We start from the raw sequence: 19,509 nt of genomic DNA, 5'->3' as shown, positions 1-19,509 counted from the left end.
CCCCCACCCTGGACCCAGAGTCCCCCATCAGTGAGCCTTGGCTCTGCTTATAGCATCTGACGCCAGAGGGGCTGAAAATAGCCCCTGGAGGAGGTGGAGGAGGGGGCTATTTAAAGGGCCTGGGAGGAGCAGAGCCGGGAGGGAGTGAGCACCGATCATGGCCACTACAGAGCTGAGCTGCCAGGTGTCCGAGGAGGACCGCGAGCGCCGAGAAGCCTTCTGGGCTGAATGGAAGGATCTGACGCTGTCCACACGGCCTGAGGAGGGGTGAGTGCCAGCCGGCTGGGAGTCCCTCTCCCCCAGAACACCCCTCCTGAGCCTCAGGAGGCCAGAACACAAAGCCCTGCAGAAGTTTCTGGGGGTAGGGACAAGGAGAGGGTACCCCTTCTGTATCCCAGGTCCTGGAAGTCCCAGGGAGCCCCCTGCCCAGCTCATTAGTAGAGGGTAGCAGATTTCAGGAGCTCAGTGTCCCCTCCCGTCTCCTCCCCAGTTGCTCTCTGCACGAGGAGGATTCTCAGCGGCATGAGACCTACCACCGGCAGGGCCAGTGCCAGGCGCTGGTGCAGCGTTCCCCCTGGTTGGTGATGCGTATGGGCATCCTCGGCCGCGGGCTGCAGGAGTACCTGCTGCCCTACCAGCGGGTGCTGCCACTGCCCATCTTCACCCCCACCAAGATGGGAGCCGCCAAGGAGGAGCGCGAGGACACCCCCATCCAGCTGCGGGAGCTGCTGGCCCTGGAGACGGCCCTGGGTGGCCAGTGTATGGAGCGCCAGGATGTGGCCGAGATCACCAAGCAGCTGCCCCCTGTGGTGCCTGTCAGCAAGCCCGGTGCCCCTCGTCGCTCCCTGTCCCGCTCCATGTCCCAGGAAGCACAGAGAGGCTGAGAGGGACGGTGACCTGGGCTCCACTGCGCCCGCCGCGGGCTGGGCCCTTCCTGGCTAGGACCATGGAGGGGAGCTGCTGGCCATGGATGCTTTGTAGTTTGCCCAGAGTTGGGGGCTAGGGGAGGAGGGAGCCAGAGGCCAGGATGCCTGGGTCCCCTGAGTTCCCAAAGGGAGGGGAGCAAAGACAGTGGCCACGAAGGGTAGGGAGCTGGGGACCAGCACAGCCAAGTGCCCGCCAGCCCTAGGAGAAGGGACAGAAGATGCCGGGGAGGACAAGTGGTCCCTGAGGGGAGTGACCCTGGTCCGGGCCCCGGCTTCAGAGAAGATGAGGATGAGTGTAAGGGGATCTGGAATGCTCTAGGAAGAATTGGAGGAGACGGGAGTGAGGGGGACGTGAAGAGGGCAGAGGGGAGAGTGGAGCCCCCAGCATCCTCTGTTAGCGCTGCAATAAACGCTCAATTGTGTTCCAGACTTTCTGTCTCTTTCCTTATGGGGGCCAACCCCACCGTGTCCGGCCCTCGGTGCTCACTTCTGGGAATAGGCCTTGCATCTGAGCTAAATATGGCAGAGCCGGTGGGTACACTCCATGCTAGGTGGTGGGGGCAGGGGAGACAGGGACGGAGCTGTAAACAGGGTGGCTGGCTCTCCAGTCCCCTTTCCGTGCCCTGGCACTGGGCAGTCCCCGGCGGGCCAGCTGGCACCCAGGGTTTGTTTAAATGATCTCATGGAGTATTGGGAGGGGGCTGGCAGCAGGACTGTCCTTGGCTGTACCTAAGGGTGTGAGCGGGGTCACTGGCCCCAAGGCTGACCTGAGTTCTGAATCCAGACAGAATCAATCCTTGGCTGGGGTCAGGCACTTGACCCACACCACCCAGGGAGCCCAGGGTGGGTTGTGGGAAGCAGAGGGTCAGGTGCTTGTCTGTGACGCCTGTCTCAACCTGGTTGCCTGGTCCAACAAGGAGACATGTTCTCCTTAGGACAAGGTGGGGGCCAGGAAGCCAGGAAGGGCACAGAGGAGGCTAGGGCCCCCTCTGGTCAGGGTCTGAGGGACAGGGACTGGCCCAGAGGGATCCAACTCCAGGGAGACCAGAGATGGGCCCATGGAATCCACTTCCCATTTAGGGGAACAGGAGGGGAGACGCTGGCATCTTGACCTGGAGTGCCAAGCAGGACCTGCAGGCTGGGCCTGGCACGCTCACCCAAGAGAGGGGAATGTAGTGTGGGCTGGGGGAGGAGAGGGGTCAGAAACCCCAGATTGGTGAAACCCCAATTCCCTTGGCGCTGAAGAAGGCCCAGCCCGCGCCTCGGGGGACCGGGGCAGCCGGGAGAAGGCTTCAGCCCTCCAGCCCTCACCACAGCCCGCGGCCCCCACCCGGCCATGGCCAGAACGTCCGGAGCCTTCTGCTCAGAACCCCCAGATAGGCGGCTCTCGGAGCCCGCGGGGCCCGCGGGGAGGCCCTGCTGCTGGGCTGGCTAAGTGCATTAGCCCCGCTCGCGTCCCCTATCGCTGCTGCCATCGGCCGGGCGGGGCCGAGCTCTGCCGCGGGGGCCCCGGGCGACCGCCGCGGAGGCCGGAACGGACTGTCCTTTCCGGGGTGGGGGTGGGGGGTGCTGGGGGCCGGGGGTTGATAGGAAAGGACGGAAAAGGGCTGGAGGAGGGGCGGGGGGGCAGCTGGGGTGACCTGACCAAGGGAAGGGGGGATGTTGGACGGGGTGTCTGGGAGGAGGAGAGCCGGATGGGCTGGGCCCGGGGTCGGGGATGGGGCGCTGGCCGAGCGCTGACTGGACCCCTGGCCAGAGAACAGGGATGGCTGGGGCGCCGGGAGGCTGGAGGAGAGCGACGGGAAGGGCCGGGGACTGGGGGGCAAGCATCTGAGGGCCGCGGGGGCAGGAAGCTGGCTTGGACCAGGCAGGGTGAGGCAAAGGATGGAGGGCTGCTGGAGCAGCTGCGGGGGGGCTGCGGAGGGCTGGGGGGAGGGTGGCAGGCGTGCCCGGGCCGCCCGCACGCGCCCCGAGTGCCTGCCGCTCGGACACTAAGGGAGATGGATGGCGTGGGGCGCACAGAGCGCGGAGCCCCGGGCGGCCCCAGGCGCGGCCGCCGCCCCCGCAGCGGAGGGGCGGGCGGGGGACCCGCGGCACATAAAGGGGCGGCGAGGCGCGGGGACAGCGCGGGCGGCGGCGGCATGAGCGCGGCAGCCCCGAGTCCCGCTGCGGGCGCGGCCCCCGACGCGGCCCCCGACGCGGCCCCCGACGCGGCCCGGGGCCGGGAGGCTGTCGCCTCCGCCTACCAGCGCTTCGAGCCGCGCGCCTACCTCCGCAACAACTACGCGCCCCCCCGGGGGGACCTGAGCAGCCCCGACGGCGTCGGGCCCTGGAAGCTGCGCTGCTTGGCGCAGACCTTCGCTACCGGTGAGCGCGGGGAAACGGGCGGGAGGACGAGAAGCCATCGGGGAGCTAAGCGGGCACACGCGAGACCCCGATGGGGACCTGGGGACCGAGCAGCAGAGAGGGGTAGCGAGGAGGTGAAAACAGGAGAGGAGAAGCGCTGTCCCTTAGGTGCAGGGCGGAGGGGAGGCACCCGCGGGGAGGGCGTGGGGAAGTGAAGTGGGGAGTGCGGGAAGGAGACCCGGGTGAAGGGAGACCCGGGCAGCCCCACCTACGCCGCACCTACCGGCAGGAATGGCCCCGCAGGTGTGGCCCGTGAATCTCAGAGGGGTTAAGTCCCTCTCCCAAGGCCCGTCAGTGCACGGTCGAGCCAGGACTCTGACCCAGGTTGGCTGAGGCTTTCTCCAGTGGAGTCACACGTACCCAGGAAGAAGGGAGAGAGGCTGCCAGAAGCAGGTAAGGGAGGGAGTGATGGACAGGGCTGGCACCAGGGCCTTCCTCTTCTCCCCGCCCCCCCAGGTGAGGTGTCTGGACGCACCCTCATCGACATTGGTTCAGGCCCCACCATATACCAGCTGCTCAGCGCCTGCACTCACTTTGAGGACATCACCATGACAGATTTTCTGGAGGTGAACCGCCAGGAGCTGGGGCTCTGGCTGCGGGAGGAACCCGGGGCCTTCGACTGGAGCATGTACAGCCAGCACGTCTGCCTCATCGAGGGCAAGGGGTAAGGGGGCTTCCCATGGAGTGGCGGGGGGTGGGGGGGCGGGCAACAGAGAACTAAGCGTGGAGTGACCCTGAGCCCCGGTCCTGCCCCTGCACAGTGAGTCCTGGCGGGAGAAGGAGCGCCAGCTGCGAGCCAGGGTGAAGCGGGTCTTGCACATCGATGTGCACCAGCCCCAGCCCCTGGGTGCTGGGAACCTGGCACCCCTGCCTGCCGATGCCCTGGTCTCTGCCTTCTGCCTGGAGGCTGTAAGCCCAGACCTTCCCAGCTTCCAGAGGGCTCTGGACCACATCACCACCCTGCTGAGACCTGGGGGCCACCTCCTCCTCATCGGGGCCCTGGAGGAGTCATGGTACCTGGCTGGGGAGGCCAGGCTGGTAGTGGTACCCGTGTGTAAGGAGGAGGTGATGGAGGCCTTGGTTCGTAGTGGCTACGAGGTGCGGGACCTGCGCACTTACATCATGCCTGCCTGCCTTCAGACAGGTGTAGACGACGTCAAGGGCATCTTCTTCGCCTGGGCCCAGAAGAAGGAGGGGGTGTGATGGCCCAGGGCACCCATTGCCGACAGCTAACATACACACAGATTCCCTGTTATGAGAGGTGGCACCTAATAAATAAGTTCCTCTTGCTGGGCGTCAGCTTTGTCTGTGGCTTTCCTGGGAAACAAGGGCCCAGAGCTCTGTTTGGGTTGTGGGGGTGTGGAAGCCACCAACTCTAGCCTTTTTTTTTTTTTTTCCCAGAAGCTTCCATGAAGGCAGGTTTCTTTACCACTCGTTTCCCAAACTAAAGAAAGTCAAGGCTAGAGGGAGCTCATTCAGCATCTGCTATGTGCCAGGCCTGCTGGGTCCTCACACTCAGCAGGTCCTGTTGTCCTATTTGCAGGTGAAGCTAAGAAAGGTTAAGTAATAGTAGGAGAGCCTACTTTAGACCAGAAGCGGAGGAGAGGATAATCGGGAGACTGGAGTAGACAGTGCAGGGAGAAGGGGTTACAATCCAGGCACCAGTTCCCTCCCCCAGAGACCCCTCATTGGCCCCCCACAGCTGGACTGGAGCTCCACCCAGCTCTGCACCTGCTCCCTGCCATCCTCACCCCCACCTGCCTACTGCCCCCAGCCAGCTGTCTCCTTCCCTCCAGCCCACACCATTCACACAAACAAGCTGAACAAGGGTAGGTGAGGCTCAGAATTGGTTTATTAAAAATGTCCCTTGCTACCCTCCTACCTTAAAATAGTTCTCAATATCAAAAGAAACACAGGCCACCCAAGTCTGAGGTTGAAGTCCTAGCATAGCACTCCTACTCCCCAGGGAGGGACAAGGGCGCAGGGAAAGAACAAGAACCCAGGCTCCGATCACAGAGAGTGCCTTTGAATGGAAAGTTTCTGGAGCTCCTCATCCTATCCTTGTGGAACAGGAATGTGCTGGGGCTGCTGGCGACTTGCAGGGGTCACCTTTACCAGGGTGCAGATACAGCGCGGCCCCCACGTGCTCTGGGAAGGCAGGAAACCAGAACCAGCCACAGGCTTTCTCCTCTACTCCCTCACATTGTCCCCCACCCCTAGGGTCCAGACCGGGACAAAGGGGCTTAGCAGGTAGAGCCTAGAGAAGAGGGAGGCCAACCAAGTCTAGGTGAGGAGACAGACAGGAAGGCAGGAGAGGCCCAGGCGATCCCCGTGTCCCTTCCTTCCTCTGCTCTAGAGAGGCTGGTTCCTGAGGGTGGTTTGAGCTGTGTATGGACGCTCTGACATTTAGAGAAGTATTGTAAAGTGGGGGCAATGGACAGGAACACACCCATGCGGCCTGGATCCTCGTACCCCGCTGGCTCAGATATCCTGGCTCTCTGCCCACCTGGGGCCTTGTGCAGAGCTGGTGCTTAACAGATACTTTTTGGTAGTAACCTGATCCTCCATTTCTCTCCAACCTCCCCTCATGATGTGACACTCACACTCACCTTACCCAGTCTATGCATATTGCCCTAACCCACACTTACCCACCTGTCCTGCAACACACACTTTAAAACCACTCACACCCACCCCACTCTCCCCACATGCTCACATACATTGTCCCCCCCAGCATCTCATACATGCAGGCCCACACCCACCACCCTGTCACCTATGCACTGTCTAGCTCACACTTCCTTCCACACTCATGGGCAGGGTCTTAACCAGAACCGCAGCAGAGGAGCCAGAGGGATTCCCGTCCTGGGCTCTCTGGGGTTCTGGCCCCAGAGAGGGAATGCCATGAGGCCTCCAGGGATTCTGGCTGAGGCAACCCCCAACCCTAGCAGCTGGGTCCCTCAAGATCCCACTGGGAGGAGACCTGCCTTGGGACCTGGGCTGCCAAAGAGCAAGAGTCTAGTGCCACCTAGTGGTGCCATGGAGGAGGGCAAGGGGTAACAGAAGGGGACCCCACTGTGCCCCCAAAAGCCTGTATACCTGGTCTCCCAGCTATACAGACAGCTGTAGGAACCACCTTGGCATTGAGGGGACGTGGGGAAGGGGCTAATGGAGAGGCAGAGGCAGCTCTCCTCTTGGTGGAGCTAAGAACACAGTTCTACTCCAGTTCTGCTCCAGGAACCAGAGGGGCTGTCCATCCTCCCAACTCCAGATGCTGAGAAAGCCAAGTCTGAACAGACTCCAAGGCTTGTGAGGGCCAGGTGGGGGCAAGCAAGAGGATGGGCGGTGACATGATTCTGGGCCCATACCCTTTATGTCCAAGTTCAAGATGCTAAAAGGAAGAAAATCATCTCAAGGATCATGGGGAGGAGGGGAACCAGCTGGGAGAGGGCAGGATCCCCAGTGGGGCAGACCCACCCCCAGGCCCTTCAATCCAGCTTGAACTTGGCCTCTGATTCCTTCAGCAGATACAGGCTGTCATCTTCCAGGAAGCTGTGGGCAGAGGGAGGAGCCCACTGAGGTATGGCTCTGAAAGCACCCCGTGGGGGCAAGTGTAGGCAAGCTAGCAGGGGGTGAACCAAGCTAGCAGGGGGTGAGCCGCACAGAGGCCTTGGTTTCCTCAAGGAGCAGGTGAGGATGGACACAAAGAAGGTGCACACAGGACAGGGAGTAGCACCCACCTGAAGAAGAGGACGTGGACCGGGATGGTGCTGATGTGCCAGATGGCATGGGCATCCAGGACCCAGAAGAAAGGTGGGAAGTCGAGCAGCTCAAGCAGGGACAGCCCCTGTAGCAGCAGGACCACTACCATGCACTTGCGCACATGAGGCAGCCGCCGCAGGTTTCGCAGGCACCAGGCCAGCCACCACACCACGTTCACCAGGCCTGGGTGGGGGTAGGGGTGGGGGTGGGGAGAGGCTCACTCCTGGGACCTCGTCCCCCGCCACTCCCCCCAAGCCTCCCCTATCCTCATGCTCTTTGACCCCACGACCATCTTCAGACTCTCCTCCCAGCCTCCCCTCTCCCACCCCAAGGGCCTCTCTAGAACCTTCTCCAGGAATACCATCAAATCCCTACCTCCACCCCAGGCCAGCAGTTCTACACATGGTCCAGGTCCCTCCCCTTCCCCGCACCCCCGCCCTGGTCCTCAGTTCCCCCCTCATGCCTCACCAATAGCCACATTGGCTGCCAGGTTGTAGCCATAGTCGAAATGGACGAGGCTCAGGTAGGAGACATGCGCAGTCAGCATTAGCAGCAGGAGGGCCCGGAAGGCACTGGCCACAGCCGGGTGCTGCAGCCCCACGGTCCTGCCTCGCCAACCAGAGCCGCTCAGATGGAGGGTGGCCCATGCCCAGAACAGCATTCCCTAAGTATCCCTTCATCCTGACGTCAGTATGTGGGGGCCACTGCCCTCCTCCCCTACCCAAACTGGCCAGCCAAGCAGGCCTCCAATCCCCCCAGGGGCCTGGGACCAAGTGCTGCTGCTCCTTGGAAAGAGCCAGGGCCCCCTAGCTCTACCCCAAAGTCCCCATCCAGAACAGCCCAGAGGGTGTGTGTGTGTGTGCCTGTGTGCGGTGCAAGGCCCCAGGGACAACACCCCCAGGGGTGGGCGAGGTGATCATTTCTGCCCCCAGTGCCTGATTTTGCCCCTGCAGGGCCAAAATGGGCTCACCTGACACAGCACAGATAGATTGAGTGTAGGATGACGGTGGAGGCACAGAAGTAATCCATTTTCTGAGGACAGGGAGAGCTGGATGAGGGGCCAGTGTGAAGGGAGGGGGAAGGGGACAGAATTTTGTGTGGGCAGGGCGCTGAGACGACCCTGGGATGGGGCCAGGAGGGGCGTTGGAGGCACAGCTATACTGTGACATGGGAGTCCCCGGGCTACGGGCGGCAGAGTGGAGGTGGGAGTAGGGGTGTCTAGGTCTCTTGCTCCTTGTGCCTATTGCTGTTTCACTCCTGAATTTAACAATCTGACTCTTGTATTCACATCATACAACTTTTTAAAATGTATTCAGCAGCGAGGTGTTGGAGGCATGGTGGAGGTGCCTGCTAGGACACTAGGGCTCCAGGATGCACGAGTGCCGCAGGACTCAGAGCACAGCCTCGAGTCCACAGCTGTGGGCCCAAGTCCAGGCATCGCCCTTACTGGCCGGGTGACCCAGGCAAGCGATTTTGCCATTCCAAGGTTCAGCTGTCTCATCGGTTAAGAGCCAATAATCACATCTACCTCATAAGGGTCAGGTGGGGCTCAAGTGCACGAATAGGTTAAAGATGCTTAGCACAGAGCAAGTGCTGGGTAAATGGAGTCCCTAGGAAACCCTAGAGGGGCCCCCACCCTTTCTGGGCTCCTCTGGGACTGTCCCAAACAGGAGATGGAGTCAGAGGGCCGCTCACCTCTGTGAGGTCGGTGTCCTTGGTGTGGAAGACTGTGGACCAGAACCAAGCATTGAGGGAAACCTGTAGGGAGGGGCTGGTAAGCATAGGGTCCCGAGGTGGGGAGGTGGGGAAGAGCCCTAGAGCTCTCAGAGGAGTCTCACTTTGGGGAAGGGGCTCTTTGGAGTAGTGAAACACTTTTACCTTTGGCCCTGGAGCCCGCAGAACAAACCCATGCCCCCAGCTTCCCCGAAACCCTGAGCCCCCCAGGCCACGGGGGCTGCAGCCTCCACAGGTTCCGGCCTGGCCTGGGAACCAGTTCCGGCAGAGCCAAGTTCCCTGCTTACTCAATCTCTAAGACAACAGCCCCCAGGGGGCCTCGCCTCCTCCCCCAACTGGCAGGTGATGACAGCCCCACCCGGGCCAGGGGAGCTGGTGACCTCAGCCTCTGGGGGCGGGAATGAAGTGGGTGGAGTGGAGGGGCTCGAGCCAGCTTGGGGTGTGTCCCAAGCAAAGCAAGCGAGGGAGATCTCGAGCAGATCCCATTGGGGCCAAGTCTCTAAGGAGAAGCCTGGCCAACTGAGCCCAGCTTCCTCCTGGGTGGGCCGGCCCAACCCGCCAGACCAGTGTCTGCTGCTCCAGAGCTCTGGGAGGAGCAGAAGGCAGAAGGGGCTGTGGCGGGTCAGGGCCCAGGAGCATGTTTGAGGCCTTTTCTCTGGAAATTAACTGCAAAGGGACAGTACAAAACATCTTGTAAATGAATTCTAGATCTTGTGGGAGTTGGTGCTGTGTTCATGGCAGAGGCCCAGATCACTGAAAGATGGTGGACAAAAAAAAATAAATAAATAAAAATAAAAATAAAAAAAAGAAAGATGGTGGGCAAGGGTGGAGGTTCCTTCACTGGGCTGGAAAACCAGTGACAACCAGTCAAAGGAAAAAACAGGCAGCCAGAGGTCTGGCCTGGAATGCACTGGAGATAGGGAGGGCTGCTCTAGGGAGGGTGGGGGGAACAAGTCAGCCTGGGATGGGTCAAGGCCAGGAGCTGCTCGTTTGGGTCCAGGACAGCAGGAAACCTGGCCAGGCACGGGCCAGAGGAAGCAGGGAAGAAGCCTCTCCATCCAGTACTGCAGCAGGAAGGCCAGACAGCAGGATGGGTTCCTCATTGCAGGCCCCAAAGGGCTTATGAGAGAATGGGAAAAGCAAAGGTGTGTAGACAGGCAAGGCTCTGTGCAAAGGCAGTCAGCATTAGAAGTCTCTGGAGGCTCAGGTGGCCCCATGCAAGCCTGTCTGGCCTGGGTCCTAGGCTGCATCTCTTGGCTTTGCTCCTCTGGACAAAGACCCTGCCCTGTGGGTCTTTGCCTCCTCCTGTTACCTTTTTTTTTCCCCTTGTGACTAATCGACTAATCAATCAGGGGCTAGCCTAAGTGATCCTTCCTCCCTTTCCAACCCTGACATCAGACGATTATTCTAGGTCAGGCTACTTGCTCTCTTGAAGACGGCCATCCAGTCCTGTCCCAGGCGCTGCCCCTTTCTCAAAGATGGCCTAGGGGGCTTGGTCTGGAGGCTGGAAGATGGGTGGCTTCTCAGACATTGCTCCCATATAAAGCCTGTGATGCTCTGGGTCAGCATGGGGAGCAGAGCAGACTCAGGGTTGGAGGCAGGGCCCAGGAGGCCAGGAATAGGGACACCCTCGGGGAAGAGAGTGGCCCTGGAGCCAGCATGAGAGGGAGTTGGAGGGGAAGGCAGCAGGGACTGGCAGCCAACCAGGCCTCCTTGTCACCCACAGCAGGAAGGGAGAGGTGACAAGAGACCTGAGCTAAGTGGTGGCTCTGGCCCTGAAAGCAGGGGTGGGAAGAAGCATGGGACCAGGGCTCAGCTCTAGGGGGCAGAGTGGGAGCTGCGGGGTCCTCTGTTCAATGGCCTCCCTGAGGTACCTTCCACTTACAGTGACCCACCTGCAGCCTGGACTCTGCACCCCTAAAAAGCCCCCTCTACCCCAGGCAGTGTCCCATTATGAGGGACTCCTCTTCTGACCCTCTCTGCAGACTTGGAAGACAGTGTCATTAAGTATGCACGCCCTAGGGTTAGATTGCCAGGGTTCAAACTCAGCTCTGCATTTCCTGTGTGTCCTTGGGCAAGTTATTTAGCCTTGCTGCGCCTCAGTTTTCTCATCTGTGAAATAGAAATAATCATAGTACTCACAAAGATTTAACGAGCAATACAAGTGCAGTGTGTAGCACAGCGCCCAGGACAGGGCAAAACATTAGGTGCTGTTTCTTCCCAATTTGTTGACCAGAATGGGACCCTCACATCTCTCCACAGACCCAAGGCCAAAGAGGCCAAGTGTGCCTCCCACTGTCTCCAAAGGCCAAGGAAGTCCAGGCAGAGAAGAGGTAGTCTCCCCACCGCTGCCCAGGCCCACCCCACTGTTCATGCTGGGGGCAGAACTTCCACAGCCTTCATAAGAAGATGGACCCTGGGTTCAAGTTCTTAGTCCCTAAATAGCTGTGTGATCTTAAACCAAAAGAAATCTCTGAGTCTCAGCTGTCTCATCTACCAAATTGAGTTAAGAATAATACCCACTGCATCAGAGGGTCCTAAGATGAGGTCTGCAGAATGCCTAGCAAAAAGAAGCCACTCAGTAAATGGTTGCTGCTACGGCCGCCTGGCACACAGTAGGTATCCCATAAATGCCAGTTTTTCCCCAGGATTCACTGGAGAGATACTATTTCTCTTCCCCGGGAGTTTGTAATCAAGACTCAAGCAAAGGGGACACACAGAAGTGGAAGGAAGGGAAAGGTTCCCAGGCACAAGAGTATGGCTGCTCCGGGACTCTTCAGCCAAGCTTGAGTAGAATGGGGGGGCCAATGGTAACTGGCCAATCAGGCAGGCCAGGAGGGCGCTGGGCTTTGTGTAAACACAGAGGAAGCGGGGAGGCCAGGGGCAGGATGCCAACAAGGGTGGAAACGGAGGGGGACGGGGGAAGGCTGGGTGAGGGAGAGCAGGAGGCTGTTTCAGTCTGTTGGAAAATAAGAAAATTGAGACAAAAATATCACAGCCGTGAAACTGGTTGGATGCCAAATGAGCCAGATCTGTCAGGAATTCGACCCCAGTGCTAAGCCCCAGTGCTCGGGGCTGTCATTGACACCGTGGTGGTGGGGACATGTGGGGCTTTAAATAGCTCAGTGTCTCAGAAGTGGGGGAGGCAGAATGTTAAATATGACGCCTGCTGCCATCCTGCCCGCCCCCCCCCCCCCCCCAGGCCACAGTGTCTTACCCCCTGCCTTGGGCAGGGCAACCCTGCCCCACTTCACTCCTGAGACAGAAGAGGGGAAGAGGCAGATGGACATGGGAGGAAGATGGCTTTTTCTACCATCCAAAAGGATCCCTTGATTTCCTGCCATTGTCTGTTCCACTGGCTCTCGTCTGACCAGCGGGAAGTCCTTTCTGAAGTCTCACCATCATTCTGCTGCAGGCTTGGCCTGTCTCTTCTCGTGGTTTCCACAGCAGTGGTAGAGCACAATCAGTCCCCACCTCCATCAATCATCCTGTGGGGACAGTCTGGGCTTTCCTGGCACCCTCACTCTCTCACCTCTACTTCTGAGGACCTTTCCTTACTGGATGAAGGGGCAGGGAACTGGTTTGGCCTCCTGGCTTTGCAGAGGGCAGGGGCCCCCATGTGCCAGAAGTCAAAGGTCTATGGTGTGCAGAGCTTTGGCAGGCTCCCCCAAAGCCTGGCAGATGCCCAGCCCAGGTCCAAATGTCAAGGCGGAGGCTGCCTTCTTGTGCCAAAGCTTCATTAGCCTTGCTGGGGCAGGGTCTCTTTGTTTCCCAGGGGAAAAGACTGAGCCAACCCTCTCAAGACTTAGCCTGGAAAATGCCTTCCTAACCTATCCCAACAGAAATCAGGAGCCCCACTGGCTCCAGAAGACCCAGCCCAATACAAAGTCCACTGCCACACCCTTCATTCAGCTCAGGAGCCCTCCCTCCTGCAAACACAGGCACACAGGACTAAAGATCAAGTATAAAATCCAAACTGGTCATGAAACAAAGTGTGGGCACCAAGACTCTCTCCCTCCAGGACTTTGTGCCAGCATGAGAGGATTCCGTGTTCCCAAACCCCATATCCCATAGGATGTCCTAAGACACAGCCTCCAGGTATCCACCTTCTCTCAATCAAACATCTCCTGCTCTGTCCCAAAGGGTCCTCAGTAGACTAGATTGCAGGGTACTGGGAGGCCCGACCCTCACAAAGAAGGAAGCTGAGTGGCCGACCAGTGAGACGAAAGACCCAAGAATCAGGGAGATCAAGACGAGAGCTGTGGCATGATAACTGGCAAAGGCTGGGACCCCCTGGGGTCCCCTCAGACCCATGGGTCTGTCCAAGGAGGCGCTAAGCTTTGTTCAGGCAGTTTAGACAGGGGCTGCCCAGTGCTCGCTAGCAGGGGTGGGGGCAGGGGGTGAAGGCCATGGGCCCAGAAAGCAGTGATCCTGGAAGAACCCCCAAGGGAAAGGGGACAGGTGTACCCTCCTCAATTTCTCTGCTTTCTTGGCCAAGACTAAATATCGCATCCATGCTTAGGACAGGGTATGCAGATGCCAGGCCCCCGCCTACACAAGAGCACCTGCCCCTCAGCACTCAGGGCCCTCTCTGTGCTATCTTACCTCCTTCTACTCCTCTTCACTCAGCCACATTGTGGCCAGGCTGACCTATCCAAGGCTGTCCATGTAGGTCCCATATCCTCCACCTTCCACCCCTTTGCTCCTGCTGTGCTACCAGCCGGAAATGCAGAAATCCGATCTCTTCTCCCCTCATCTGTATTGCATCTAAACCTTATGAGGCCTGCAAGTCCCTGATGGAGTCTCTCCCCGTCTCTGGGCTTCCCCAGCAGACTTCTCCACTAGAGGACATGGTCTCCCCTCCCAAACCTGCTACTCCCAGGGCTCTGCCTACTCTGCCTCCCAGACCAGCTGGACCCACCCCTCCCCCTAGACTTAGCTCCTTGGGGCCAGGACCTCAGTTTCCACAAGGACTAACCTCTGTCTCTCCCCACAGCATATGCTCAACAGACGTTTATCAGTATACGGAGACAGCCCAGAGGAGGAGCCAAGTGCTCTTACAGCCCTGGAGTCAGTCCTGGATGCCAACCTGTCTCCACCAGTCACTGACTTGTGAGCTGTTGACTTTGGACAAGGCTTTCCGTCTCTGAGCCTTGCTTAGAGTTCACAGTGGTATAATGAGGATTGAATGAGAAAATACATGTAAGGTGGGATCCCTGGGTGGCACAGCGGTTTGGCGCCTGCCTTTGGCCCAGGGCGCGATCCTGGAGACCCGGGATCGAATCCCACGTCAGGCTCCCGGTGCATGGAGCCTGCTTCTCCCTCTGCCTGTGTCTCTGCCTCTCTCTCTCTCTCTCTCTGTGACTATCATAAATAAATAAAAATAAAAAAAAAATACATGTAAGGTACTTAGGACATGCCTATTATGTAATTCCTAACACTTATTATTAATATTTGTTAAATAGAAAAAAATTAGAATCAACATTTTCCAGAGGCTGAATGGCCTCCCCCACTGCCCTCCTGATGATGCCCATCTCTTAAGTCTGAGGCTCGGCCTGGACTTCTCAGCAGCCCCCCTATTACCAGTTTTCCTAAGGTCCTCAGAAACTGGTGTAGCCAGACCCTGGGGTGTCCTTCAGTTCTCTTGACTGTCCAGCAGAGTTCCAGAGAACAGCTTCCACACTCCTCCCTGTTCCTGTCCCAGGGCTCCCCAAGTATACAATATCCTAGTTTTCCACTGAGCCCTCCAGCCACTCCTGTGTCTGCTGCTGGCTCATTCTCCTCTATCTAACCTTCATGTTTTACGGGCCCTTCAGGGCTCCATCCTAGACCCCCTCAGCAACTCCTGGTGATCTCATGCACGTGCACAGCTACTATCTCTCATGAGTGGGAACACTGGGTTGTCCTGGATTGCTCCTTCCTCACCAAACCTACTGCTGCGGCGTGCCAGCACAGTCAAGGTGGCAAGAATGCAGACTCTGGAGCCAGGCGCTTGGGTTCAAACCCTGGCTCCTAGGACAGGTTTTACTTAACCTTTTCAGTCCTTGGTTTCCATCTATAACCTCGGGATGATAATACTGCTAATCTCATAGCTTGTGATGGGATTAATGAGGTTATAAAATACTTAGAATTGTACCTGACATACAGAAAGAGCTATGCATGTGTTAAAGAAATAAATTTTTAAAAATGTTAATCACCTCAAAACATAGCTCAAACATAGTTTTTAACAACCCCCTTCCCAAGACCCATACTCCCGCCCTGTCTAGCTACTGTGCCCTGTACTAAAACCCACTAGCCCCCTGCATCCACTCCTACTCCTCCAATTTGTCTGCTACACAGTAGCCAGGATGAGTTTTCCAAGCATATCTATTCAGGAAACCTCTTCCCTTTGACCCTCGTTTCTTCCTGACACTTTGAAAATCCAGGTGGAAAGTGTTAATGTGCCCCCAAGCTCTCCAGGGCCTGGCCCCATTCACTGCCCACCTGCGCATCTGTCTTCTCACCCACTCCCTGGCTTCCTGTATGGCAGGCTTCCTGGCCTTTCAGGTTCTCACTCTCTCTTTTATTTATCTTTTAAAGATTTATTTATTTATTATTTATTTATTTGAGAGAGAGAGAGAGAGTGCAAATGAAAGAGCAGGCACAAGCAGGGGGAGCGGCAGGCAGAGGGAAGGGGACAAGCAGGGAGTCGGATGCGGTTCCATCGTGACCTGAGCTGAAGGCAGATGCTCACCTGACTAAGCCACCCAGGAGCCCCTAGTTCTCACTCTCTTCTGTCTGTGCATATTCTGAGTCTCCTGTGTGGATGGCTCCCCCTACTCTCCCTGAACTCATGGAGCTAAGGTTCATTCATCATTCCAATCTTACTTCAAAGGCTCCCTCCTCAGGGAAGCATCCCCGATTGCCTGGCACTGGTCTGGTCTAGTGCCCCATCACACACCCTGCAGCACATCTCTTCCACTGCACTTTTCAAGAGTTGTGCTTTTACATTCAATCGTGTGCTTGTGTGGTTACTACCAGAGGGCAGGAACCTGGTTTTTGGCTTTGGTCCTTGTTAAGTAAGCGCTACACCCAACGTGGGTATTGAATTCATGACCCTGAGATCAAGAGTTGCACACTCTATGAACTGAGCCAGCCAGGTGCCTCTTGTCTGTTTTTACATCCTTTTGGATCTCCAGCACTCAGCAAAGTGCCTGGCACACTGTAGGTGCTCAATACATGAATTACTGCTTTGGTGGCAGGCAGGTGAGTGAGCACAGACCATTTCCCTAAGGCTTACAGAGGGAGCTCTGGTTGCAACTTCTTACTCTCACACCCTCCCCAAGGTTGTCACAGCTCAGAGCTGTCCCCTGGCCCATGCTTCTCACACAATCTCAGGCCCTCGATACTGGCTCCACTGACCGGTCACACTGTGAAGCTCAGAGCCCTCTCTGGATACCCACATGGAACATTCTTTCAGCTTCTTAGGGATGGTCGAAGACCAGGCTGAGCTCTGCCTGGAGTGCTACAGCTGCCATACCTCCTGGGCTGAGATGGAGGGGGCTTTAAGTCATCCAGAGGGGTCCCTACCAGCATGCTCCCTACCACTCATCTTCCTTCTGTGCTTGTAAATTGCCCTCCTGGGTCTCTTAGTGGCTTCTTCCTCCCTTCCTTCCAAACACCCAGCTTAGGACTCTGCTAGAAAGGTAAGATCTGATTCAGTCCCTTCTCTGTTTTCTCCCTAGGCCTAACCACCCACAGCTGCAGTTTCCAATCTGCAGAACAGAGGGGAAGGTACGTGAAGGGAAGTCCTGTTGGGTGAGAACGGGGATCCAAGAGTCCCTCCTTCCTGGACGAGGGTGTAGAGCAGGAGTCCTGCCGAGTTACCTACCCAGGCAAAGGCCACGCAGGTGGGATACATGGGGGAGGAGGCTGGCACAGAAGTGTGGTAGCGGCAGAGCATCACCAGGCTGGCCAAACCGTTGAGGAACGAGGCCATGGCAGAAGCTGGCTCTTGGAAGAACAGGAACCGGGAGAAAGGCCACTGGAAAGGGAGCACATGGAGAGGGCCTCAGGGGCAGGCAACCCCAGCTACCCCAGCCTGCTGCTCCTTGACATGCCACATCAACAGGCCTTCAGCTGGTTGCTTCGCTCTGGACCTTGGCCAAAGCCTCAGGGACAGTCCCTCTTAGGGTCCATGAGCCCTCCTCCAGTCCCTAGCTAAAGGCCCTCCCTCTGTCCTGGCCAGCATTCACAGCACGGTAAGCCTGGTCTCTAGGAAGGCCAGGTAGGCCAGTGTAGATGGCTCATATGGCCTGGTGGAAACAGCATAAACTTGCCACCCAGAAAATAGGTTCTGATATACTCCTCCTCTACTACCCACAGACCTCTGAGCCTCAGCTTACTCTGACAAACTGGGGAGAATAATTCTTGTCAACCTCAATAGTCTAGAACAAGATCATTCTGGATGAGAAAGCACTAGCAGGGAAGGGGGGGTAACCGGGTGATGGGCATTAAGGAGGGCACGTGATGTGATGAGCACTGGGTCTTACATGCAACTGATGCATAACTGAACTCCACATGTGAAACTCATGATGTGTTATATATTAGCTAATTGAATTTAAATTAAAAAAGAAAGAAAGAAAAAGTACTAGTAAACCATGACTTGGGCAACCTGAGGGTGTATTACTATTTTAATCCAGACCACTACTGAAGAAGCAAAAGAAAGCATGCTGTGGAGGGTCAGGAAATCTATCCTTGTAGCAAGGTGAACATGCCACCACCCTAAGAAGCCCACCACCACTCTCTGAGATCACACAGCTTCCCAGATTTTGTTACTCCAAATCCAGAGCCAGGACACACTGGTTCTGTCTGATTATATGAAAACCGGCAGATTTTGAAAATAGGAACCTGCCCCAAATACGCATCCATTACCCCACAACTCAGACTGCCTGGACAGTATGGTCTAACCTAAAGGGTATCTTACCACGCTGTCACCATATCCCTACCCTGACCCTCCAACTCACCTTGCCATGGAACTGAGGCACTTTGTGACCTTCCTTGAGGTAGAGGCCAACAGTGACCCACATACACTCATACTTACAGTCGTCCTGACAGGTCCAGCCTGAAACAGAGAAACATGACCTGGTGAACTCCCCATCATGGGAGGCACAGAGAGAGAGCTCAAGTGGGACCCAAACTAAGAGGGTCTGCAGGTTGGAGAGAACCAGAGGAAAGTCTACATTCCCACTTGGATATATGAGAGATGGAAGGACACACACACAAGGGAAAGGTGTTTGTGTATGTGTTTAGGGGATGGGGGTGTACAGTGAGTGAGCAAACAGAGACGTGTCTTCTCTTCTCCTTCCACCCAGATGGGAACTTTGGCATCTGCTGAACTCATCAACGGCTAGGTGGGTTTATGTTTGCTCTTGATGAACTTAGGCTTTGCTCTCACTGGCCAAGGAGGAACTCTTGCCCTCTGACCTCCCCCTCCTGTGAAAATGAAGCCCAAATTCTTCCACTCTAACTTCTGAGGCCCCAAATTGCTTTCCCAACTTTATTTCCCATACTCTTTTTTGTGTGTACCCTGCACCCTGCTCCCTGAGTAAACCAGGCTTACTGTATATGCGCACATCTGCCCAGGGCCTCCATTCTCTTTGTTCCCTCTGGAATGCAAAGGGATAGTCAAGAGAACAAACTTCTAGTCTGACGGGCTAGAACTGGAAACACCACTTTACCACTTTCTGACTGTGTGACTTTGGGCAGGGCACTTAACCTCTCCGAGTTTCCCCACTGTAAAACTGGGTTAAAGGAAACTGCCTGAGAGGGTTGTGAAAATTATCGGACCTGCCGTGACACCTGTTACCCACCAGGTGACCATTAATGGCCACAGGCCCAAATTTAATGTATCCATCCTTAAGTCCTTCTAAGATGATCACTGCCCCCACCTTTTTAAAGCCAGAAACGACTCCTTCCTCCCCCATATGCTCCGGTTGCCTGACCTAAGGGTTCTTTAGGGCTCAAAGCATCCTCTACCTTGCACTGGAGGCTAATGTCCCCGCGAGGAGTGTGACCTCAAATGGCTGGGCACTGATCTGATTTCAGTGTCATTCTAGGGCCAGTACCCAGGGGCATTAAATAAATACCTATTTGACTGAATAAATAAAAAGACTGGCCGATGCCGCTCTAACCACCCTGGGCCTTGGTTCACAGTCATAAGGGACTCCAGGGGAAGCGAAGGTTCAGAGGTTGTTTGGGGGCGCAAGGGGCGGGGCCAAGGCCGAAGGGCGGGGCTTGCCGCGGGGTGGGGCTTACCTGCTAGGCTCATGTAGATTGGCTGGCGGGAGCGGAAGTGCCTCAGAGCGCCCCCCGAGCAGTTCCGCTCCTCGCACCGGTGCACGCAGTCGCGATACACCGGCTCCCGGTCGCCCTGAGAGGCGCTTGCTAGCGCGGCTGCGCCAGCCAGCAACACCAGCCGTGCTGTCCGCCCGGCCATCCCTTCAACCTGGCCCTCCGCCGGCGGAGGAGCTTAGGAGTCTTCACTTCCGGAGTAACCGGAAGTTCCGTGTGTTCTTTAGTCTGATCTCCGGTGACGTCCACCCACTTTAAATTAAAGTGCCCGGATTTCTGTGGGCGCCTGCCCCGCCCCTCGTCTTACCATCATCTCCATATATAGAGGCGACCGGGTTAAGGGAAGGGAGACGCC

General features: G+C 57.1%; 3 protein-coding genes across 3 annotated transcripts; 2 read left to right on the top strand and 1 right to left on the bottom strand.

Annotated features, from left to right (window-relative positions):
- The first annotated feature begins 154 nt into the window (after nucleotides 1–154).
- Nucleotides 155–1,343, top strand: TCAP (titin-cap). The gene is given in 2 exon segments (NM_001135125.1): nucleotides 155–267; nucleotides 491–1,343. Coding segments are annotated over 2 exon segments (504 nt in total). The 5' UTR covers nucleotides 155–157; the 3' UTR covers nucleotides 885–1,343.
- Nucleotides 1,344–3,066: 1,723 nt separating this feature from the next.
- Nucleotides 3,067–4,631, top strand: PNMT (phenylethanolamine N-methyltransferase). Its single transcript, XM_038546137.1, has 3 exons — nucleotides 3,067–3,293; nucleotides 3,789–3,996; nucleotides 4,094–4,631. The coding sequence occupies exons 1-3, from the start codon at nucleotides 3,068–3,070 to the stop codon at nucleotides 4,533–4,535; spliced, it is 876 nt and encodes a 291-aa protein (XP_038402065.1). The 5' UTR covers nucleotide 3,067; the 3' UTR covers nucleotides 4,536–4,631.
- A 2,183-nt stretch (nucleotides 4,632–6,814) lies between these two features.
- Nucleotides 6,815–19,299, bottom strand: PGAP3 (post-GPI attachment to proteins phospholipase 3). Its single transcript, NM_001284440.1, has 8 exons — nucleotides 19,119–19,299; nucleotides 17,828–17,925; nucleotides 16,693–16,845; nucleotides 8,784–8,846; nucleotides 8,059–8,120; nucleotides 7,557–7,693; nucleotides 7,067–7,271; nucleotides 6,815–6,878 (listed from the first exon to the last, which is right to left on the bottom strand). The coding sequence occupies exons 1-8, from the start codon at nucleotides 19,297–19,299 to the stop codon at nucleotides 6,815–6,817; spliced, it is 963 nt and encodes a 320-aa protein (NP_001271369.1).
- Nucleotides 19,300–19,509: the final 210 nt, after the last annotated feature.

This window comes from Canis lupus, chromosome 9 (genome assembly GCF_011100685.1).
Source record: "Canis lupus familiaris isolate Mischka breed German Shepherd chromosome 9, alternate assembly UU_Cfam_GSD_1.0, whole genome shotgun sequence".
In the NCBI taxonomy this organism is placed as follows: Eukaryota; Metazoa; Chordata; class Mammalia; order Carnivora; family Canidae; genus Canis; species Canis lupus.
The sequence above is the reverse complement of the archived record's forward strand: the minus strand, read 5'-3'. Positions and strand labels throughout refer to the sequence as shown.